The sequence below is a fragment of the Oxyura jamaicensis genome, chromosome 1 (genome assembly GCF_011077185.1).
Source record: "Oxyura jamaicensis isolate SHBP4307 breed ruddy duck chromosome 1, BPBGC_Ojam_1.0, whole genome shotgun sequence".
NCBI classification, from domain to species: domain Eukaryota; kingdom Metazoa; phylum Chordata; class Aves; order Anseriformes; family Anatidae; genus Oxyura; species Oxyura jamaicensis.
In genome coordinates this window covers 191,076,117-191,101,564 of record NC_048893.1, presented here as the reverse complement: position 1 = coordinate 191,101,564, position 25,448 = coordinate 191,076,117, and the positions used below count along the sequence as shown (strand labels likewise).

At 37.2% G+C, this 25,448-nt stretch overlaps 1 protein-coding gene and 1 long non-coding RNA gene across 3 annotated transcripts in view; one reads left to right on the top strand and one right to left on the bottom strand.

Moving 5' to 3' along the window:
• Positions 1-25,448, top strand: part of ARHGAP42 (Rho GTPase activating protein 42) — a 175,929-nt gene that overhangs the window by 114,600 nt on the left and 35,881 nt on the right. For both annotated transcript variants that reach the window (XM_035328301.1, XM_035328292.1), the window contains 6 exons: positions 2,448-2,549; positions 6,766-6,876; positions 16,124-16,228; positions 19,582-19,711; positions 22,905-23,005; positions 24,011-24,120. In XM_035328301.1, coding sequence (XP_035184192.1) covers positions 2,448-2,549; positions 6,766-6,876; positions 16,124-16,228; positions 19,582-19,711; positions 22,905-23,005; positions 24,011-24,120 — 659 coding nt within the window. The remainder of the gene's footprint in view (positions 1-2,447; positions 2,550-6,765; positions 6,877-16,123; positions 16,229-19,581; positions 19,712-22,904; positions 23,006-24,010; positions 24,121-25,448) is intronic.
• LOC118168141 lies at positions 17,305-20,086 on the bottom strand. The gene is made up of 3 exons (XR_004751380.1): positions 19,932-20,086; positions 18,106-18,220; positions 17,305-17,691 (listed from the first exon to the last, which is right to left on the bottom strand). It is a non-coding gene; the product is annotated as an uncharacterized LOC118168141 (long non-coding RNA).

Sequence of the window (25,448 nt, the reverse complement as noted above, 5' to 3'; positions counted from 1 at the left end):
TTTATTTTATTTTATTTTATTTTATTTTATTTTATTTTATTTTATTTTTTGTCTTAATCTTGGATGGTTGTATCTGGTTAGACGTGATCATTTAGATTCTGTGTTTTATTTTTACATGTGAAGAGTATAACTGACATGATCTCTAACTCATGGGGTTCAGGCTGGGTGATTCCCAATCTTACACAAGTAATCCTGCAGGAGCTTTGCCTTGCCTTGTCTCATTCCTTAGTTCATGTCTTCTTCGGTGTCCAACAACACTGTCCTTAGGTGTTCACTTTTCAGTGATGTGGAAAAGTTTTTTTAGAAGTAATTCTCTGCATTTTTATTGCGTAAGTTGATTGTGGCCTTGACTCAGCAATTCCCTCAAGATGGTGACTTTGCCACCTGCGTCACTTGGATTTCAAGTAATGTAATTCTCTTCTTTTTTGTCCAGCACCTTAGTAATGTCATCTCATAAGATAACAGTAGGCAACTAGCTGCACCTTTTATTCAAAAGACACATATCTGTGGTCCATAACCATCTGAATTTGATTTCTGTTTGTAAATGGAGAAGGTGTTGATGTACTCAGCTTCCTCTTGCTTGACTTTAAGGGTCTCGAACTTGAATATTCCCCGAGAAAACTGTGGTCATGGAACTGATCTTTTTCCATGTAATTTTTTTCCCACAAAAGTTGATTTCATGGCTAACTGGTCATTTTGTGCGTCCTACCTTCTGTCTTTTTCTTTTCTGAATGCTTTTGGGAAAGATTTGGAAGGATTCATATGCCTTCATTTCCCTTGTGATGCAAAATTCACGCTTCTTTTTTCCCCCCTCCTACCTGTATAGCTTCGATTAAGTATAGGTTGGCATTGGGGATTTTACTGTATTTCTTTTTAATTAATACTTTGTTGAGTCATGTGCTGTCTTTTCTCTGGTGTCTTTTGAAGATATTTCTATTGTGAAATAAGAACACTAAATTGTGCATATTTTTCATGCTAAATACATTTATTTATTTATTTATTTATTTTGCAGGATAGGAATTACCTCTTTTATAATCTAATATAATTGCCATTGATAACTTAGTCACTGGAGCTAGTCAGTCAGAGGTTTGCTGTTATAGCTAGTTAAGAGGTTTTAATTCAAGTTCTTCCTCCTATATCTAATTTCCCTGGCTGACCCGACTTTCTCATGAAATAACAACGAAAAATGGTGATCCTAAAATGCAGGCTCGTTGTGTGCTTAGTTCATAACAAATTCTAAGGAGAAAGGGGTCAGGAAAAGAATCACTACAGCTCTGATTATGACCTGATGTTACTATTATGTACAGTAATTAGTTTTTCTGCCATTAGTAGCTTTTGCACATGTGTGAGTAGGACAGGTCATGTTGACCTTTCTTTGTTTTCTCAACATATTCAACTTGTTAAACATTAGAAAGAATCATTTGGTCTTACTTAACATTATAAAAGTCACTGGCAGAGGGTTGCTCTCAATTAGACAAAATGAGAGCAATGTCTCAAGTATACATTTTTTCATATGTCTCAAATATACATTTTTAATAATGAAAATGTATATTTTTAATATTAATAGCCATATGAGATATTTGCTTTAATCCCTTCTCCCATTTTCTGAAATTTGGCCCATCTCAAAAGATGGAAAAGCTAAGAAAGATGTCTTATTCTTAAACTTCAGTGAATAACAGATCTTAATTTTTAAAGTATATATTGTAAATTAGGTTACAGAAAATACAGTATTTTTAATGTACTTGTAACAGTAGCTTTCTTTTGTATTAACATTAACATTTTATGTATTAACATAAAGTAGTCTCATGGTGAAAATGTGAGGATTGTCTGCACATGGTAAAAAACTTAGGAGGAGTGGGGAAGGAAAATGGCAAGATAATTCTTTTAAATGAGACAAGCTTAGATATTCAGACACATCAAAAAATTATTGGAAACAGACTTTTGGAACAATTTGCTTTTGCAACCACATATGTGCTTTTCCATCATCCACATATTTTAAGAGTGTGGGTAGAAAACAAGGATATATTAGTCTTAAATACAGAGGATAGGCCTCTATCATCATCAGATATGTTATACTCACCACCTCTTCCACAATGTTTATATTCAGCAAAACAGTATGAGACAGGTACATATATTTGTAAAGTTTGGGAAAGATTATTTTATGCTAAATATCTGCTTGTGAAGATACTGCCTAGCACTTATATGTATGTATATGTATGGGAAGCTACACAAATCTGTTTTATAGGTTTATTATTTATTGGAAAAATCTTACTTAATACTGCATTTACTAATCAGTCCTCCTGGGGTCTTCATGCTCAATTCAGAACTGAATCCTAAAAACATCTGAACCAACAAAATGGTTTTATAACCAAGCATATTTTGGCACTTGTCTTAAGTTAGTTGTAATGTTTATACTTTACTTTACTTGGCAATGTTCTGTTTTTCAGGATGGGAAGAAGAAGTTTGACAAGGAAAGTGAGAAGTATTATTCCATCTTAGAGAAGCACTTAAATTTATCAGCAAAGAAGAAAGAATCTCATTTGCAAGATGTAAGCACTTAACACAGTATTACCCGGTTTCCAGTTTGCACAGAGATCATGATAACAGACGTGTTGTATTTTATTTATGTGAAGTGTGATAATTTCTTGTAGTTACTCTTGCTGTGAATATAAATTACTGAGTGGGATTAACACAGTCCTAATAACTGTTAAATATTTTAACAAGGTGGTATTCTACATGTCCAACTCTGTATACTTGAAGTGACCAAACTAATGTTTATTGGTTACAACAACATGAAAGAATTATATTACTACAATAAAAATGGGACTTTTATTTGATAAGATATATCTGAACTATTTGAAAGACAATTAATTGCTTTTTTTGCTACTCAGTTTATTGCTCAATGAAATTATGCTTCTGTTTCACATAAATTTTAATTTGGAAGACTGAACTGAGGTAATTTTAATGATACTTTTGCGGTTCTTTTTCTTCTTTTTCACCTTATTCTGAGATTGCAGCATCATGCTGCAATTGTACCCCCAACTTCAGCTTTAAAGAATTTGTATGCCTAATTCTTATCTTAAGAAACAAAAATGAAGACTTCCAGTTTAGCAGGAGGATTCCAGGGTCTTTCAGTATGCTGGTAGAAATAATTATGATTAATCTTTGAGACAAATTACAGTATAACCATAAATTTGATCTCAATGGCACTGTTTTTTTTTTTTTTCCAGAAGTTGTTAAAATTATTTTGAAGGGGTTACTGTTATCATGGTGACTCTTAAATTATGAGGATTATTTTGCTGATGGAGTTTTCACAGAATACGTGACCATCAGTCACAAATCGTAGATTTTTTTTTCATGTTTACCAGTAATTCTGTGATTTGAATCAAACGAGGCTTACTGATTTAACATTTGTAATAATGTTTATAATCCTGAATTACCATAGCTGTGTATGTAATAAACAGTTTAAATAAGATACTAATTATATAGGACAGGTTAATTGTTCCACTCATATAGCAAAGTTTTGTATGTATAGCTTTCACTTTTCCTAAATATCCTGTGTATTGATGAAGAAACAGTTCTGTTAGAGGCTAAGCAGCAGCTGAGAAAAAAATAATTTCTTACCAGAATGTGGAAAATTGAACTTAAGCAATGATTTACTCTAGAATATAAATAAATAAAATATTTTACTCTTGAGACATGAGAATAATTGCAGCCTAAAAACAGAAACTAGAGTGAAAAGTAATGACCGTGAATCTAATAAACTGTAGAAGAATAACAATGGATTTGACTCAAGTATATAAACTAATGGAAAATCAGAGTAAATTTTTCCACTTTGTCCTTAAGTGACATTTCTGGATTTAAAATTTCATACTGAGTCTGAGGGTTTTTTTGCTTTTCTGGATACCCCACTTGCAAAGCACATAGGACATACCTTATCATTTTTATCTTCCCCATTTTTATGCAGATAAAAGTGTGCTGAATCAGCAACATAGACCTACCATAAGTAGAAGACATTGTAGCAAATCAGTACCAAAAACAATGACCAGGGAGACTTTTGGGCTGTATCCATATTGTAAAGAAAAGGATGCCAAACACCTGTTCATGGCCCAAAAGTCAAGTGATAGCTGTTGACTCACACCCAGAACAATCACACCAAAAATAATATTTTTTTTTTTTTAGCCCACTGTTTTTTATTTTATTTGCTCAGGTTTCTTGGTACTTCATTATGTGGGTTGAAGAGTATTGGGAGGGGCAAGTTCTCCTTCTGTCTTAAGCTGTTTTACATATCTCATTTGGGTGCAATTGAGAGTGCCTTAATTAAGCATCCAAAGTTTGATGGTCTCTGTAGAGAGTGGTTGGCATATGTTCATGTAATTGAAATGTGGTGGATATTTTAAGAGCCCGCAAGACTACTGACACAGTTTACAAAGATCAGTAGAGGTTTTTCCCACTAGCATCCAAAAGCAACTTCATAATACTGTCTTTTCACTGCCTGCAGAAATTCATAACAGAGCAGACATTGAATGATGTGGAAAAGTTAGTAAATTCTTGATATTATTTCTCTGAAATCTGTTCCAGAATTAGGCATAAATATAGACCAAAAGCTTCACTCTGCAAGCTTATGTGAAGCTCTAGTATACACTTTACTCATATCCTACATCAAAGAAATTATCACTCACTATAACTAGATATCATACAAGTAGAAACTCAAAATCGCATCCATCAAAACCTTTTTTTTTTTTTTTTTACATGCAGTTTGAAGTCATAAAAATATGTGAAAATCCTTTCAGCTTTTGAAACTTTAAAATAACTTTCAAAGTGTTTCTTACAAATCTTAGTCCTCAGTATTCACACAAATTTATCTGCTTTTACAGAAGATGTTTTCTGGAAAATGTGTTTTAGTCCCTGTACTCTAGTGGTGATTATGGCCTTAATTTAGGAACCCATCCATACTTGCAATAGCACTAAGTTATCATAAGTATCATTACAACTACAATCTGCTTAAATGCTGTTCAGAATAGAGATGGATTTAATTATGTCTTTAAATACTTTCCTGAGTTGAAACCTGAAAGACCTCATTGCTAATGCCAGATTATACTATTTATTTAAAATTAAATGTGAAAGCTAAGGTCTCTCTCAAGTGCTTATTGACTACACTTGTGTGAGTGTGAATCGCGTCCCAAAGTGGTAGCACCTGGTTCTGTTCAACTATGTATCAGCCTTGGTGATATTTTTTGTGAAATAAAGCTGTTAACACAGAGTACAGAAGAAGACAGTAGCTGAATGCACTATATGAATGGTATGTGGTAGAGTTAATTTTGTGGAAAAGCCCTTGATTCTTGGAATTTTGAGTGTATGTTTTCTGGTTCATAATAATAGGTTTTGTACTTGATTTCCTGATTTACCTTTTTGTAGGCATGGGAAGGGAAGGGAATGCTAGTACTGAATCACTTGAAAGATATTGTTGGAGTCTGTGCTTTGAAGTGGTGCTAGAGCATACTGCTAGGGAAGTGGATCGATATTGTTAAGAGGCTCTGTGCATCCAAATCATAATAGTAGCATGTTCTTAACTAAAGAAGCAATGTTGATTATGTATGATGTTATTGATGACCAAGTCCTGCCTAAAGGAAAACAATGATTTTCTGTATTTGTACAGTTACAAGTACTAAACCTCTTTTTGATATGTTTGCTGTCTTAATATTCCCTGTCAAGGGAGACAACATCTAGCATTTCCATTTTTCCCATATTTTTAATACCAAAAATGAAATTTGGGAATTCACAGAAGTATATGAGTATGCATCAAAAAAAGCTGAACTGGTTTCACTTGTATGGTTGAAGCCTGATAAAATCTCTTTTTGACCCAAGACCAAAAGCTGACAAATATAGCCCAAAAGGGATTTGCTTGAGATGATTTCTTACTGTAAAGGGAGAATTAAAATGGAATCTGCATCTCTTCTGTAAGGATTATCCACTGCTCGTCTGTTATGTCCCTCTCTCATGCCTTGTTTAAATTGAGGATAAAAGCCTATTACTCTTTATCAGCTGATAAGAGTTAAGTCTTCAGCTTTTTAGGGAAAAGTCTCAGTTTTGGTCCTGGATCTTCATGTTGGATGGTATTTTGAGGCATTTCTGACAGATATTGTCCCATGGTTATGGCACTTGAAAATTAAAATGTGAAACATACCTGATATATGAGGATAAGGACTTAGATATGTTTGTATTCCCAGAGCATGAGATCTATACTATGAAGCAATGTTGCGAGATTTTGCTGTTAAAGACACTCTTAGAAATAAAACAATTTCTTGAGAAGGTGTTTGAAACTGAGAAATATGTATGGTTTTGGTGTATGTGATAAACATTTCAATAATTTCAAAAGAAATATTAATCTTTTGGCCCTCTCTGATTCCTGTCTTGATCTCTTATTTTTCTAAACATTCCATGTGGGAGGGATAAAGTTCCCTGTGCCACCTTTCTTTGTTTCCTTCCATCCTCTTCTCAAAAGAAGAATATAAAAGTGCAAAAAGGAAAAGAAAAACAAACAAAAAAGGGCTAGGGAAGAGTCACGAGGCAAAAATATATAAAGTTTCCTTCTTAAGCTTACACTTAGTTATTTTAAGTAAGTATTCTCATTTTTTCAGGTAAAAAAATGAGCCCCATAAAGATTGTAAAGTAATGTTATGAAAGATCTGTTTAATAATGGCAATATCTGTTTTTAAAGCAATCATGAGTAAACTAATGTCTATGTTTTGTTTGGCCTTTTAGGCAGATACACAGATTGACAGAGAACATCAAAACTTCTATGAAGCATCTTTAGAATATGTTTTTAAAATTCAAGAAGTACAAGAGAAAAAGAAATTTGAATTTGTTGAACCTGTAAGTTTTATATTTTATTCTTACCAATTTTAGAATGCATTTATTTAAAGCTGGAAATTTAATACAGAATATCTATTTTTTGTCTCTTTTTTTAAACTGTGATTACAGTTTATTTGTGTATAGAGAGGCATTAAGATCTAGGCTTGGGCATTTTCCATGATTATTAAAGGTTTATGTAAGAGTATCATATTTACTCCGAAGTGAAACGTCAAATGACTTGGAGTGTGCCTAACATTTTAATGGGACAGCATGTAATGTTTTGTCTGTGCAACACTTGCTGGGTATTCCCTAATATCATGGTTTCATGGCTGAAATTTTGAGCTAGTTTTTGGATTGATATATTCCATATAGGCAGCATATATGTTTGTTTTTCCAACTTATACATGCAATAACGTGAAAAATTAGTTCTAAAGGATGGGTATATTTCTGTTTTGCTGGTGAAGTCATTTGTCTTCAGTTTACTGTGTACAAAAAAGAAAGTGTACCTTGACATGCCAAAAAGAGGAAGATGAAGTTACGCTCTGAAGTCCATATTTAGATATGGGATTTCACATCGGGGATTTCCTCCTGGACTGCACCACACCCCTGAGATACCTGCCAGGTCGATCAGAACCAGAAGCCGCTTCAGTGTGCTAGCATATTTCTATGGCATACTTGTAGTATTAATACTGTTCATGTCATGGAGGACTAGCTTGCCATTTCCCTTATTTATTAGCACCTGTAGGCCTTGACAGAGAGCTACTAGTGTTGTCTGTCCCTTCCTGTTAAGCATTCTGAGTAGAGCAGAACATCACTTGTGAACAAGGAACATGACAAGCATAACTTTTTCTGTCTCCACACCATCATCCAGCTCCCCTGTAACTAACCGAAGCTGCACTCTTGACTAAAACAGGTTGAATTACAACTCTAACACCCAATGTCACCAAGTAGAGCTTCTCAGATGCCTTCCTCCTATGAGATGAGAATGTATTGTATAGTGAATGTTTGACATTGATGCAAACTAATGAACCTGAATTCAGCAAGCAGTACTTACAGAAATCCTATCTTTATGGCATGCAGCTGCCAAATCTTAGACACTAAAACTTTGCTTAGATTCCTAAATAAGAACATTTTTCTACCTGTCACAGATTAATCCAGAGTGTCTCTCTCTGTCTCCTTCTGTAAAACTCTCACATCCTGGAAAAATTTAGCAATCTTGACCTAGCTCTGACCCTTGCATAGGAGACTTTATGCTCCTTTACAGTAATAGAAACTTGCTGTATTGAGAAGGCATGGCACATCAGGAAATACTGTTGTGCAATTCTGTGTAGTTAAAATAGGGCATCTTTCATCCTAGCCAGAGAGGAAGAAATAAATTTAATTCTGTATATTATAGCTGGAGATACTGTGTTTTATTCTTTTGACCAAGAGCTGTCCCCACAATATGTCAGCCACCACAGCAGCAGCTATCAGTTACCAAAATGAAAGTGACTTATTAGTGCATCACTGCTGATACTGAGCAGACAAGCAGGGGAGGTTGCTCCTTTGTTGTGGACCTGGGTATCTTTGTGACCAGGTGTTTGCATGCAGTAGGTAAAATTTACTTAGGGTAGATTAGTTGCCATCCTGTCCTTGATCGGTAGTCTGGTCCAGTGTGCTGTTTGTTACACACAGAACGTTACTTATGTCCCAGAGGAAGGTACAGGAAAACTGTGGTGACTGCCCTTGGGGGAAGTGTCTTCTTGCTCTGGTGTATATTGTTTATAATTAAACTGAATATAAATAGGGCTTAAGTTCTAATGTTAGTTATAAAACTGTGAACCTCAAAAATCACTAACTTTTTTCTTCCTAGTCTGTTTCATACAAGGTTTTGGAACAAAAAAACATTGTCTAAAACCCACAAGACAAAGTATGCCAAGTGAAATGTAGTACACATCAGCAATACCATGGGATGAAGAAAAAAAAATCAGTCTTCAAAATAGACTACGTAAAAATGCCTGGTGATATATGAACTATGAGCATGTGCACCAAGATGCAAGTAGATAAGGACAGAACCTAATGCTTTAAAATCTGCTATCAAAAGAATTACCGAATTACCATATTACTCATTTTCCTCTGTGTGCTCTAAAGATGTTCAGATGCTAGAAGAAGCCTGGTTGTGTGTATATACGGACATTTTTCCTCATGAGCAGGTTGTGGGGTATTCTGGTGCAGGTGCTGCTTAGGTCTGATTTGTCAGCTCAGTGTCATTTCTCAATATAATTCTCAGTCTGACATGCTAGTAGTAGACTCTTTGAAGGGGGTCTTAACAACATAAAAGAAATGACATTAGTGTGGTAAAAGAGGAAATTGCAACGCCCATGTGGAATAGGGGCAAGTTTGTCACATGAGAATAGAATTGGAAATTATTTGCTGGAGCTCCTTCCAGCATCTTCAGTTTGGCTGTGCCCAAAGATAAAGGATCCCCTGGCAAACTGACTGGGAGAGGTAGCCCAGTGAAAACTGCCAGGTGGGTTATGCACAAGACAGTAGAAGTTGGTGAGAGTAGAGAATGTTTCTTCCCAGAGAGCAGCAGGGAAGGACTGGGAGGCACGAGATGTTAATGATTCGTACTCTGCATAGAGGATAGTGGTATTTAGCATAGGCTTCTGCAGCTGGTCCTCAGGCCCTGGATTTCTCTGCTTTTTGTGCCTCTTGTCTTGAGGAGTTGCTGATGTCCATGAGAGTATGAGTAATGGGTAGCTGCCTCTTTGTGATCCTCCTAGATTTTGAGTTTTTTCAAGGAAAAGAATAAGTTTTTTTATGCAGGTCATGAATTTAAATTTTTTCTTATGCAAAAACAAATTTGTGTTAAAATTTACCTTGCAGTTAAAAAACAAAAGAAGTGACAATAATCACTGCCCCTGGCCTTGCCTGGGTGGGCCCAGAGAAGGTTGTCAGGAACAGTGCAGCTTTCTGAGGATGTTGGGCTCAAGAGAGAAATAAAACCTCCTGCCCAGAGCTCTGCTCTGCCCTTCAGTGATGCCAAAGCCTTCCTGGCCTGCAGGAATCAGGGCACAGAGTTCATACGCAGTGAGGAGAAATGTGAGGGGTGGACCGTTAACCGTCACAAAAACCCAGGAGTGTTTATTTAAAGGGAAAAAAAAAAAAACTGCCAGTAATTGCATGCAGTTCATGTGATTTCACTTCTTAGTCCAAAGAGACTGTGGATGTTAAACTCAATTTCTCCTTTCTTGGATTTTCTACGTTATTAACTACATTCACTTCATTCTGATGGAGAAGTACCTTATGGTGCTATTTACTTATAAATAAAATGAAACTGAGGAGACAGGGACTTTTTGGCTGATGTGCTGCAGGCCAAAGGTTAAATTCCTCTCCTATCCGAAACCTAAGCACAGTCTCCTTCCTGTGAGAATGAAATGACCAGGCAGTCCTGAGGTCACCAGCTCTACATAAAAATAAATAAAGTCTCAAGAAGTAGCTGGATTTTGTTTCAGGTTCTGTGTTGAAATCCTCACAGCCCTTGGATAGTGAGTAGTGTTGTGTTACTGAGCTCAGTCCTCACTTGTTGTTGACGTGACCGATTAGGTACTCAGAATGAGGTAACTGCAAGGTATGTACTGCTTGTCAAACTGATGATACGAACATCACATGTGATGTTTGGTGAAATCAGTCAGCTCTTAACATGTGAACACCACCTTGAAATACATTGGCGAGAAAAAAAAGAAAAGGCTGTTTTTCTCTTCCATCCTTTAAAATAAATCCCTTTAAAATTATGAGCCTAGACTTAGCAGCAGTACCTCTTGTAACATCAGCAGCAAGAAAACACCACTGTGAGCACAATCCTGGGGTACAAGTCCTTGTCTTTTAAATCTCCTCCATGCAGTGCTATGGCTAGGCCTGCGGTGATGGAAGTGATTAGGAAAATACCACACAACACAGGTCCTTCCTGTCCCCCTGTTCTTCCACCACTAGAGGAACATAAGTAGCAGCAAATACCATCCTCAGTATCAGTTGTTTCAACAGAACTTAAATAAACTGGAGTAGGATTGCATAAAACAAGCACGTTTTTACTTTTCTTTTATTATTCCTCTTTTTCAAAGTGCTCAGAGGGTATTTGACCAGGAGATTGTCAAGGCCAGACTCTCTGCAATGCACAACTGCCAGAATAGCTGAACAAGACTTTCACTAAAATACACTTTGATTTTTCTGTGGTGTTTTTTTTTTTTTTTTTTTTTTTTGGTGTGTGTGTGCTTTTTTTCCTTTTTTTTTTTCCTTTCTTTCTAATAAATTCATCTTTACTGCCATCTAGTGCTAAATCCTTTCCTTCCCAGTATTTCCCCATGCACTCAGTAAAAGCTGATTGTAGAATGGAAGCAGGCTTTCCTTCAGTATTCAAGCTGAAATTTAAACAGTTTGTAGTTCTGTTCTTCAGAAATGCATTTTAAATTGATCGTTAAGATTCAGGTATCAGCTGACATGCTGCATCTTTCTACCACTAGCTCTTTTACTGAAATTTTAGTGTGCCTTAACAGCCTACTCTGGCTACGGTTTTGGTGAGGTCTCACAGTACTCCTGCAGTTCTTTTGGTAAAAAGGGATGGGTTTAGCATTGAACTCATAATTACACATTAAGTTAATCCCCTTCATTTTTATTGAAACAAGTTTGAGTAAGCACAGGAATAGTTATGCAGCTGTATCTGAAGGGGCTGTGGTTGGGTAGGTGATGAGTAACTGGATCTGGACTATGAGCAGGGGCTTTGCACAGCTGGAGCCAGAGCAGAGTCTTAATTATAATTTACTTATTTGTTTTAGACTTTATTCATAAAAAATGGAAATTCTTTTTGTTTTTAAAGAGTTAGAATTACATTATAAACCTTAAAATTACAGAACTTTTTATAGCAGTTTACATAATTGGAGCTTTTTAAGATAAATTGTCATATCTGGACCTTCCTTGGAACTATGTGAATAACAAGTAAGGGACTTTCAGGACCAGTCATTAGCTGAGGAAAATGCTTTCAGCTGAGCAGATGGTCATTTAAATTTGAGATGATTTATCCAAGCTGTGAAGTTCTGCTGTGTTGCCTGTGCTGTTTGTTTGGTAGTGGGATGTGTTTCAGGAGCTCACACCCATTGTAGAGGACCCTCGGCTTTTATGCCCAAGGATTTTCTCAGTTCTTCAGGCTCTATGATGCCATAGTTTTATCTCATCCTACAAAGTCAGTAAAAACCGAGGGGAAAGTCCTTCACCCAGCCATGCCTTCACACTTTTAGTTATGCAGTACTGATGGTCTGTAATCTTCAAGCTGTTTAACTTTCTAATGCAGCAGGAGAACTGGTTTTCTGAGTCAGAGATGCTCACTGAAGGACTCAGTGACCAGGGCTGGCAGAAGGATGTGAGGCGTGCATGATGAAGCTGAATGGGGAAAAAGAAAAGGAACTGTAAGGGGAGAGTTTGGTCCAGTAGCAACAAGTCATCATTTTAGCTCCCCTGCCCAGTGACCTGCATCCTTCATCTCTCATCTGTCAAGCTGCTGCAGTTTCCATGTTAAAGGGTGTGAAATGTCTTGCCATGCTGGGGAATTGATGGGGTCTAAAATTGCAAAACATTATTTTAGCTATTCCATTGAAATACAAGTGTTTCATTAGTGTTAATCTCAGAGAGAACAATGCAAGAGGGCTGCTGGATAAGGGGCATAGAGTGATTTGATAGGGAGGGATCACAAAATCAATGATGCGATATCAACGGCCTTGAGAGGGGTCACCTCCGGCACTTTTAGGTTAGCAATGAAAAGGCAGCACTATGGAGAAATCCACCAAACATCTTCTGGGAACGCAGCGTGCCAGGGTAATTGTCTTAAGTGTCTGTACACTAACACACAGTGTGGGGAATAACAGTACGTTAGAGAGCTGTGCACTTGCAGGGCTATGAACTTATTAGCATCATGGAGACACAGTGGGATGGCTCCCATGGCTGGAGTGTTGGAATGGAAGGACACAGGTTCTTTAGGAAGGACAGGCTGGGGAGACAAGGAGGGGGCATCTCCCTCTATGTCAGTGAGCACCTGGAGTGCCTGCAGCTCTGCCTGGGGATGGATGAGGAGCTGACAGAGTTGACGGTAAGGATTAAAGAGAAGACAGGGCTAGGTGACATTATAGTGATAGTCTTCTACAGGCCACCTGACCAGAAAGAACAAGCAGGTGAGGCCCTCTGCAAACATACAGGAGCAGTCTCACATTCACAAGCCCTGGTCCTCATGGAGGACTTCAACCATGCTGACATCTGCTGGAGGGACAAGCAGGGCATAAGCAATCCACGTAATTCCTGGAATGTGTTGATGCTAACCTCTTTCTCTGAGTTACAAGAGAAGACAACAAAGAGAGGTGCTATGCTGGAACTTGTTCTTACCATCGAGAAGGAGCTGGTGGGGAATGTGGAGATCAAAGACACCCTTGGCTGCAGTGACTGTGAAACAGTGGAATTCAAGATCCTTAGTGTAGTAAAGAGGGCACATAGCAAGCTCATTATCCTCGACGTCAGGAGAGCAGGCTCTGTCCTTTTCAGGGATCTGCTTGGTAGAGTACAGTGGGATGAAGTCCCAGAAGGAAGAAGGATCCAAGAAAGCTGGTTAATATTCAAGGATTACTTTCTCTGAGTTCAGGAGCAATGCATCCCAACAAGGAGGAAGTAAGGCAAAAATTCCAGGAGGTCTGCGTGGATGAAAATTTGGTCTGGCCAAATTCAAACACAAGAAGAAAGTCTGCAGAGGGTGGAAGCCAGGACAGGTAACCTGGGAGGAATACAGAGACATTGTCCAAGCAGCCAGGGATGTAGTTAGGAAAGCTAAAGCCCAGACAGAATTGAGTCTGGACAAGGACATCAAGGACAAGAAGGGCTTCCACAAGTACCTCAGTGACAAAAGGAAGACTAGGGAAAATGTGGGCTCTCTACTAAAGGAAAACAGAAAACTGGGTTACCTGGGACAGTGAAAGGGCCAAGGTACTGAATGTCTTCTTTGCTTCAGTCTTTACTAGCAAGACTGGCCTTAAGGAATCCCAGGTTCCAGAATCCAGGCTGAATGGCTGGAGCAGACAAGATGCATCTTTGTTGGAAGGGGACCAGGTGAGGGAACACTTGGAGCAAACTGGATGTTCACAAGTCCATGGGCCCTGATAGGATGTACCTCTGAGTGCTGAGGGAGCTGGAAGATGTGATTGTGAGGACACTTTCTATAATCTTTGCTCAGTCATGGCAAGTAGGAGAAGCGACCAAAAGAATGGAGGAAAGCAAATGTCACTCCTATGATTATCACATAGATAATCATAGAATCATTAGGGTTGGAAAAGACTTCCAAGATCATCTGGTCCAACCATCATGGATATTATCTTCCTGGATTTCAGTAAGGCCTTTGACACTGTCCTGCTTGGTAGACACCAAGCTGAGTCAGCAGTGTTTCTGCTAAGGCTAATGTCATTTTTGGCTGCATTAGGCAAAGTATCACCAGCAGGTTAAGAGAGGTGATCCTCCCCCTCAGCAGTGCCCAGTGCAAGAACATGAGGCAATGGGCACAAACTGGACACAGGAGGTTCCTTCCAAACATCAGGAAGTACTTCTTTACTGTGCGGGCGTCAGAGCACTGGCACAGGTTGCCCAGAGAGGCTGTAGAGTCTCCTTGGAGATCTTTAAAAGCTGCCTGGATGTGGTCCTGGGCAGCCTGCTCTGGGTGTCCCTGCTTAAGCAGGGGGCTGGACCAGATGGCCTCCAGAGGTCCCTTTCTACATTAACCATCCTGTGATTCTGTGAATAGAAGAGGGAGGTAGAACAACTTAATTACGTTTCTGCAAGTAAGGGTGAGTGTAAATTTAAAGAAAATACAAACTTTGTTAAAGCCACTTTTTTTTTTTAAGCTATTTCATTTACAATAATTTATGGCACTGATAACTCAAAGAAAAGTGCATTAAATATAAATGATGAATTTTTTGTTGCCTGAGTCTAGGCTACTTCAATAGTTGATGGAGAGATGTAAATGTGTCCGTTGGATCTTTCATCCTATCCTGAGAAAGAAGTCTGAGAAAGGAATCAGTATTATGCTTTAGAATACCTGTGGTTTTTTACTGGTTTAGGAGACAGCCTAGACTATCTGTTACTTAGCTGAGATGATTAGCTTTGCAATGGCTGTAATATAATCAGATACATCTGTCCTGTTTATTAAAACTTTTGTTACTGTATATCAAAGTTAATTGCTCTTTTTTTTTTTTTCTTCCTTTACTTGAGTCTATTTAAGCTAAATTTTTATGCAAAGGCAAGCATTCCATAATAATAATAATAATTAAAAAATACTTGTTATTTAATAGTAGGTAAGACAACTTTATGCAAAGTATATATTCTTTTTTAATTTAGAACAGAATATGTTAGAATTTTTAACTTACTATTCTATAAACTTAAAATTAAGTTTTAAAAATTTAAGACTTCTAAAACTTAATAGATGGTAGGAATGCATTAACTCAACCACTAAAATAAGCCTCCCAAAAATCTAGTTGCACTTCTGGAAATCAAGTTGCACTTAAGCATTATTTTAGAACAAACTTCAAAAAGCATTTTCAGCTGGATAGTACAGACTTCAGCTGTTCTGTTGGAGTCAGTTGCAGACATACCAGATAGAATTCACATTTTGGTCTGAGCAGGAAGAAATAGTCTGGACTTCTTGTGTTGTATTAAGCTGTCCAAAACTTATCTTCAGGAGTCTCATTTGTGAAAAATAGGTCATAGCCCATTCAATTACTATGAAGAAAATGAAAAAATATTTCTAAGAGTAATAGAAGAAAAAAACCCTTGAACTCTGGAACTATGAGCTTGGAAAATGCACACTGTCAGCTGAAATATTGGACAAAATGACTGGGATCGTGAATTAAATTATTATAGAAATGACAACTTCATGAGGCAAAAGCCTTTTTAACATCTCTCTTAAGGTCTGACCACTGTTTTCTTGCTCAGCAAACCATTGCTATTGCAAGTAATGAAAGCTCAGAGTGTTCCAGGAGCTAAAACATGGGATGTTTTTGCTGAAGTTTTGCCATCTTTTGCTCCAGAAAACAACTGAAAATCAGCTGTCCTAAGTTTTTTGCTTTCTAATTTAAACTAATTTTTCACTATCTTTGGCAGTGCCTATACCTTATTTGTAAGTTAGTGTATGTCCTGTTACTATTGTGTTATTTAGCACTAAGAGCATGTTAAAAATCTGTAATGCTATTCAATTTTACCTTTTCAGCTCTTGGCTTTTCTTCAAGGATTATTTACATTTTACCACGAAGGATATGAACTGGCTCAGGAGTTTGCACCATACAAGCAGCAGCTGCAGTTCAATTTGCAGAATGTAAGGATAATTTGTATTTACATTATTTTGTTTGCTAAATTAATTTCAGGATATTAAAGTAGCTTTATATAGCACTTTTTTTTTTTTTAACTGTAATTATTACAATGTTTTAATGAGCTGAAATCAAATTAATATATGAATAGATATCATTTATTTTTGGTAAGTTTAATGTAGTGAAGATACTGGTCAACAAAGAACTCTGGAAAATTTAATCTTCATGTAGTTAATTTGTGATGTGCAGGTCAAAAAAGGAGTGAAAAGCAGAACAGCAGTCAAGTTTTTTTTATTTTTATTTTTTTAATCAAAAGTAGTTCAGATAGGCTTAAATGTGTGTGTTTTCCTGAGAGTGAGGCCTGTCTTTTAGAGTAAGTAGATATCCCAGAAATGCTTCAGCTGGTACAGACTGATGATGTTTGTTTCTTGAAGATCACAGATAGCCATGAAAAGCTTGTCCTACTGTCCAGTAGCTTCCCACTGTACATAAAGGAAGCTCAGGAAGCCATGCTCTCACTGTGCTCTGGATTTACACTGTTTGCATTGGAGGACTGGGGAGGTCTTCCTCCATGGCAAGCAGCTCTCATGAGCATGAAGTTCCACTGGAAGAAAGGATCTGTTACAGAGTGCTCACAATAAGTGGATTTTTTACTAAAGATTGGTCTGAATTTGGGAGTAAGATTAATCACACCCAACATTTCCATAGCATTCAGAAATAACAAAAAAAAAAATAAAAAAAAAATTGTCATATACTTTTTCACTCATCATAACCACTATGTTGGCTATGTACATTTTTCATGAAAAGTAACTTCAAAGTAAAGATGAAATGAAAAAAGGGTGAAGAGATATCATTAAATGACTCCAAATGCTATTCTGGGGGGGGGGGGGGGGGTGGCTCCATTTCTCTTCCATTTCAGTCTTTCAAGAAAACATACCTAACAATTTTGTGTAGCTCCTCTGGAGTCAGAGAAGCTACAACAGTTCAGAACATCTGTCATCAGCTTCTGTGGATAGCACCTTGACTTTTGTGGTTAGAGAGTATGAAACTGATCTGGGAGTGCATGCACACCTCAATGTGTTCAGATCATCTGCTGGCCCCTGTGGGTTAGTGGCAGATAAAACAGTGACATTTTCCCTCTAGCATCTTGCTATTGCAGAGGTATGTTTGCTTAACATCGGAAGACAGCACTGTCTTAGCGCTGTTAATGTAAATGTGTATTCTCAGTAGTAATGCACTATTCCAGGTTTCGCTGCAGTCCTCTGTAGTCCTTTCCCTTATAGCTGTTGTTGGCAGGTAGCAGTAGATCCCATTTAAACTGCTACTTTGGGAAATCAGACAAAACCTCCTAGTTGATTGACCTTTTCCTCTGGGATCAAAATGCAAATGTTCTCTGACTGTAGAGCCTCTCAGCCTCTTCTGCTTTCAGATTAAATTATGTATTTGCTACATTTCTTTCACTGCTGAGACTCTTAGATAAAGGCACAAGGGGTCAGTGTTGTTGCACAGCTCAGTTTCAGTGAAAAATGTGCTTCAGTTCAGAGACTGATTTACTTTTATGTGACAAGTCTTGATAGGAGCATGAGTCCACAGCACAGACCAAAACTGGCATTGTAAGTCCATATGTTAGTATGTTCTATGCGCATACCAGTAGAAACTAAATTATTAAAGGATTTTTTTCTTCAATTTCAATGTTAATTAAGAAATGTAAACAGATTATCTTGTTAAATAGTATTTAAGTACAACTTGAATATGTAAATAGGCTGTAGAGGTAGTGGGAAATGTAAAGTTGAGCAGCAGGAGCAACCTATTTTAATATTTTTAAAATATATTTATACATCAGACATATATATATCTAAACAGTGATCTATGGTATATTGCTTACCACTGTTACACAGAAGTTTGGATTATGGCTTCAGATCTAGGTCCATATCTGCTTTTTGTCAGCTGGGCTATCGACTTGTCACTCAGAGCATCACCCAACCTTATAATGATGAGCACTATTTCTTGAGGGAGAGACAAAAACACTGAGGACGGTGTTCAGGGAAAATTGTGTTCAGGCTGGCTATTGTAGCTGTCAGAGGTACCCCTCTCCATTGCATTGAGTGTTATGGTCTTGCAGAATTGTTGAATTCTGCTTCTGTTCTTAAAATTTTCCTACAGACTAGAGTATCAGCAGTAAAAACAGTAGGAGGAGCAGAGGAGTGGCAGACCCTGTCCAGCTATTAACAGGTCCACAGTGTCTTTGTACAACCCGGTGTCATCTTCACTGTGACATCTGTGACACAGAATGTCCCAGAAAATGAGGGGAAGTATTCACCAGTATATAAAGTTCAGACAATATCTTTCTGATTAGCTGGGATTAGATTTCATAAGACAACTTTGCAAAATGATTTTGCAAAAGCATCACAAAGATATTTATTCTGTTGCCTGTAGTAACAAAGTACTCAACATATCGTGTATCAGTAGCAATCTATCAAATCACTGGCACCTCATAATTCTCCTCTGCTACGCCATGTTAGGTATGTAGAGGAAAATCCTGGCCCCAGTGAATTAAACAGAAAAAAAATGTTAATTTACATGCACATTAGTAAATATGAATTACCCACCTTTGTACTTGCTCAGCCAGCTGCCTCGTTACATGCACAATATTTAGGGCAGACACAGCGTTTCCATGCTTGTGGCACACTTGTGCCAGTTTTGACTTGTTTTTTACCTAACATAATTATATTAATCTTAACTGTGGTTTACACAGTTCTGTCAAAAAATGTTAATGACAGTGCTTTGACTATCCTGCATGTTAGCAGCCATGGTATTCCTGCAGGTATGGATACATGGTCTCCTGAAGCATACTGCTTCCGCATGTGAGACTGCAAATGTCTAGAGGCATTATCCTTGCATTAAGCCAAACCAGTACTTTGTTCTGAATGGTACTTTCACTAGTTCAGTGAAGCCTGGGGTTATGCTATCAGCACCTTCTAGTTTAGCCTGCCTTCTGTCTGTGTATTCGAGTACACAGAGAAAAAGAATGCATCTCTCTGCAAAATACTGTGTAAATAAACATGAAAATACAAAATGGCATCCTTTCTGTGGTTAGCTACCTGCAGACTTGTGTGCTTAAATTGAGTTCTTTATTACTGTGTTTTTCCTGGGCTTCTAGAGCAATGAGTAATATTATTCTTGTGCCCATTTTCCTTTCATGTCTACCATAAACAATTCTGTAGTTCTCCATTTGAAGCAATCTCACTCCTCATTATTATGAGTAATTAGTTCTTCATTTAATCATTGTTTTTGTACTTGTATGAGATCATGAGGATTGATTTTTTTTGTTGTTGTTGTTTGTTTATTTTTGGGGTGTTAGACTCGGAATAACTTTGAAAGCACGAGGCAGGAAGTGGAGAGACTCATGCAAAGAATGAAGTCTGCCAACCAGGATTACAGACCACCAAGTCAATGGACAATGGAGGGCTATCTCTACGTGCAGGAAAAACGTGAGTAAAGCAGATGTACCATTTAATTTGACTTGAAAGGCACAGCAATGCTGAGAAAGGCACAACAAGGATGAGAAAATGATTTAGTTAGGGTAAAGCAACAGCTCTGTGTTTGAATGTCTGTACATCTCTCCTATTGTTACTTCCCAAAAGAAAGGTTCAAAGAAAAAGAAGTGTTTGACACTTAAAGCACTCAGAGTAGCTAAGGCTACTGACCCACCTGTAAGCACCTCATCTCCTGCTTCCTGGGTCCTTGTGGGTAGGTCTCTGCTTGGGTAGGTCCCTTTGTGGGTAGGTCATCCCAAGTAGCTGACTGGCAGCAAATTTGTCAAAGTCCCCTTGCATACAGCTCAGGCTGACTGCCTTTCTCCTTACTGTAGAACTGCAAGCACTCAGGTCTCTGCTGTAGCTCCACCCTGCCAAACCCTTCTGTCTCTTCAGCTTTCTGTGCCTGAACAAGCTCTATAGTTCACCTGGCAGGAACAACTCCACCTTTTACCTGTCATCTCTGCTGACCCAGCCACCGTAACAGTAAATGAACATGCATGTAATAGAAAACAAAGGTGTGAGAAGAAAATACATCCAAATACAGTCTGCCACAGCTTCAAAATAGTAGCAAGTTTGCACCTAATTATTATTCATGTCATCAGAAGTATCTGTTGCCACTATTTTACAGTCTAAATCGTAAGAAGACCAAGCCAGATTAGCTGCGTTAGGCAAGGGTTATTCAAAATTCTTAGTAAAATGTTTTTCAGTGTGTGGGTTAAACAGATTTGTTTCTTTGATGTGAAATCTGCCAGATGCTAGAAAAGTATGTAGCAATGTTTTGAGGTAGTGTGTGTGTGCTGTTGCAAGTTTGATGTTCATTCAAAAGTGATCAAATACTACTTTGTACTTAATTTCTCAATCTAAAAATAAATAGAAGGCATCTGGATGTAGAATTCCCTTGTGGGACTTGGCTCCACTTAACCTCAGTTTTGAGGGTATCTTCTCCTTCGCTGCTCCTCCTTTAGACTATAACTCAAGAGACTGCATGGAATTAGTTAATTGATTTTCCAGATGACATCATGAAATTACTCTTTATTCCATATGTGAGCTAAAATAAAGAGGCTCAGTGCTTATCATAGTTAACCTCAGCCACTTTTACCCTCAGTAGCACTGAAAGCTTGAAGAAGACCCTCTATTTTTTAATTGCATAATAATGATAAAAGAAACCTGTGTTAAGTGGAAATTACATTGAGCCTTGTTAATAGGGGAAGGACAGAAGGAGTGAAGCACTGGGCACATGCTGTGCTTCATTAAATAGTGAGAGACCAACTTGACATCCTCCTACTGAAAAGATATTTGTTCATTAGTGTATTCTGGAGTAAGAGGATCTGTAATGCGTATGTCAGAGGGGAAGGTACTAACTGAGTATTTCCTTGTCATGAGGGTTGACTTCCCTGCAAACAGCATCCCGTAGGCTCTTGCCAAATAATGGTCAAAAGGCTTAAATGTTCACTACTCTTGAAAGTGAAAGTAAATTCTGTATATTTTTATTACTGGTATTTGTGATGGTAAATACGTATTTTGAAAAAGTGGCAGTAGGCCATAAATTAGTTCTCTCAGATAGATGGTCATGAGTAGCAGAATTAAAGTTAAAACTTAGGTGTCTGGCTACAATTTTTAAATAAAAAATCAGATGACTTCTAAACTCATTTGAAACTGCTTTGAGATGCCTTATCCTTCTAAAAGAGCTAAATAAATGGAACTGTACTCAGACACTGGACCAGCTTGCACTAGATATCCCATGTTCCTTGTTAAATTTCCTGTTGCCAAAATTTGGGGATAAGTGTCAAAGTTACTTGTGTCCATGTGTTACCTACTGACCATGAGCGCGCTCCCAGTGTAGTTTCATGTACCAGTGCAGATACAGCCATGATGTTCTGGCCCAAGGAGCTGCACTCACACCACAAAAAAAACTTGAGTTATCGTGTCTCCTGCAGTGCAACACTCCTTTAGATGTGTCTGTAAGATTCAGGGAGCTTATCCCCAAAATATCGGAGGCTTTGGCTGTGCTAGGACATGGAGAGAATTCTGGAAATGGTGAGAATTCTGGAAATTTATCCTCACGGCAAAGAACTGTAGGTAATACAGGCATTATAAGTGCCTGTACCTAATCTGAGTTAGTAGCCAATGTTTAAAATACCATTGTGCTGAAGTTCAAGGGGGCTTTCTGTTTAGATTCACTAGAGGTTTATAGCAATGCCTGAGCAAAGGCAACAGAAATCAGATTTTGCTGTTGGATCTAATGGTACTTTGAGCATGTGTAATTGTCAGTTTGTGGACTGTTTTGACTATATTCCTCTCTATGTGCCAAAGTAAATGTGTTTTCATTTTAGAAAGTATGGCCCTGTAGTCCTTTTCTCTAACCATGGCCAATTCTCTTAGGGACCAGACTTCTTTTCAGACTCAGTGCCACTGTTACACCCACCTCTTCCCTGGCAGAACACAGTTCCAAGGGATAAAAGGCCAGTGTTTCTTGCTGAAGGTGCCACCTTCAGCATTTTACCCCTTGCCTCTAAACCACTATTGTTTTAGAGTCCACTGTTTCTCTTGTCCATTCTTGTAATAGAATCATCCTCCAGTGTTCAACTATATAAGACTAACTCTATATCTGAGCCGTTGCCACTTTATCCAATGTCCTAAAGATAATAGGTTTCAGAATAAAGATCCTATGATGTTAACAAAAGCATTTGTTACCTTTAACAAGAGCTCTGAAAATAAAGGAAAATATGTTCTGTTTTCATGAATTTGTCCAGTTTTCTGAGACTGCTACTAGATTTAAGTTTTCCTTCAAAGAAAGAATGTAATACTGAATCCTAGTGCTTTACTTCTTTTTATAAAAACCTTTAGCTGTGTTTCCTAAGCAGAATAATCCTCAAGATCTGCTTCTATCTGTCTATCCTATCAAAATGCTGTTACCTATCTAGTTGCTAAAGAAAATCAGTCTGCTGGAACATCAAGCAGAGATAGATGAAAATTAGACCTGAATATGTTCAAACTCAAAAATCTGTATTTTTTAACGTATTTATTATTTTCTATGCTACATATGGATACTGTTATATTTCATCTATGTATTGTATTTAACTCCAAACAAAATAGGGAAAAATACCAAAATAATTATTTCTAATACTATCTCCCTTTAATTTAGGTCCACTTGGATTTACATGGGTAAAACATTACTGCACTTATGATAAAGGAACAAAAACATTTACAATGAGCGTAGCTGAAACAAAATCTGGTGGAAAAGTGGTGAGTCTTTAGCACATACATGAACCATATATACCATACTTTACATTAAGCATTCAGGAAGTGTTAAAAGAAAAAGATTTGGTGGAAGGAGTTTAAAGCTGTTTTCAGACATGAAGCAGTGTATATTTTATATACATACACATCATATTTAAATAATAATATTTCTTATATAACATGTGAACAACATATTAAATAACTCCTCTAATATAGTAGTTCCAAAAACGTCGGAAAGCAATCACATTTACACAGTAGTAGAATGGATGAGGTCTGAAAGAGAAATCTAGAGATTGTTTATTTTGGTCTCCATGCTAAATGAGATATCTGAATATTTCCATGATATGTAGAACAATATCCATTGCTCTTCCCTCATCCACTGAGCTATCTGTCACATTGTAGTTGTCTATCAGGTTGGTCCTGCATGATCCTTCCCTTCATCCTGCTGATTACTCCCAACTCCTCCTTGTTCTTAATATGTTTGGAAATGGCTTCTGGTACAGATTTTGTACCCATCTGTAGTTCCCTAGGTCGTCCTCCTTGCCATTCTTGAAAATACGTGTGACATTTGATTTCTGCCACTCCTCAGAACCAACCCCAGCCAATTACCACAGCCTTTCAAACATTATCAAGAGTAGCTTCACAATGACAGCAGTCAGAACTAGGAGTTGGCCAACTTTATATTTTCATCTGCATGTGACAGAAGTATATGATACTTGTTTTAACATACAGCATTCAATCATATATGCAAATATTTGTGAAGTTTTGAAGTTAAGGAGCTCTCTGAAGTATAACATTACTTAAATAACAAATAATATTAAAATACCAAAAAAAAATGACAGAAAGCAATTAAGTGTAGTCTTTGTATGTAGAAAAATTACCATAAATGTTCATAAATATTTTTAAGCCAACTTAAGGTATTTTGGGGGGGGGGACTGTTAATACAGTTAAATTTAACATTTGGAGCCTGCATCAACATACTGCCTGTATTAATTTTGTTTTGTTTTACAGAATGGCCTTGTCACAAGCTCACCAGAAATATTCAAGCTAAAATCTTGTATCAGGAGAAAGACAGATTCAATTGACAAACGGTTCTGTTTTGATATTGAAGTATTTGAGAGGTGTGAATTCTTTCGTTATGTTAACAAATTAAATATAAATAAGAAATAAAAGCACTCACAACGAATATATAATAATTACACTTGCAACAGGGACATAAATTTCTCAATCTACTTGCATCCAGACAAACCTGGCTTTCAAGACCTACTACTTATTTATTCAAACCCGTTCAATATATTTATTATCAAAGTTTCATATGGATTTCTTTTGTGTCTATCTATATTTCAAGTTATATATGCATCTTCACATTCTACAAAAATACTTTGCTGAGGCTAGTAGATCTTGTGGTGGTTGGGGGCTGTTATATCAGCATGTCCTGATCTTCATGACATCCTCATTTACTGGAGATAGAATAGAATAGATTAAATTATTATTAAAAAATTATTTTTAGTAAATATTAATAGAATCATATATTAGGGTGTTTTTTTTGTTGTTTTATTTGTTTTTGTTTTTTGGTCACATCTGTATTTTGCATTAATATCAGTCTCTTGTGATCATGCTAGAGCTAAAGTTGAGAATTGCCCAATCTTGATTTTTAGGAACGAGGCTTGTCCCTCCTTGAATGGTTTGGTGTATGTGTGTCAATACATATTTTGCTATTTTTTATTTTCCAGTAGCTTTCTTGCATGTTTTCTAAACTCAAGTTCAAAATGGAGGTCTTTGAGTGAGGGTGGAAAAGAATGGTGGTTTATTGGTTATTTATTTTTATGGTGGCAGATAAATACCTAGTAAAAAGTATATTGTTTTTATTTGTGAACATGCCATAGAAAAACTACAGTTCTGGACAATCTGACGGTTTTGAGGAGAGATACACTGCATGAGTGTAGAAGCAAGACTCCTTTGAGTCTTTGAGCTGTCTCTTGGACACGCTGTGTTGGCAAATGAGTGAATTAATGTCATAGCAATTCTTAAAGAAGTTGCTTGTCTGTGATCACAAAGACAAGATTCTTTGTGTTTACACATCTGTTCATATAATAATTTTGGGAATAAAGATTGAAATTGTTTCCCTCATCCCTTCACTGTTTCGCATGAATATTTTTCTATGAAAGATCATCAAGAGAGAGAATATGGCACTTTTTGAACTTTTATCAAAGTGGTTAGAGCATAACCTACAGAATGAACAGTTTTGTGAATCCTCTAAAGCAAAAAACAAACAAATAAAACCACCCGCATCAAAGCCATTGGCTTCAGTCACCATACCTGAGATACAATGTCAAAGTTCAATTTCTAGGCAACCCTTTTAGGGCACATTTCTTTTGACCTATTTTGGATGTCCTTTGGGGGATTCAATGACTTTAACTGTGATTTTATTTACTGGTTGAGAAAAATA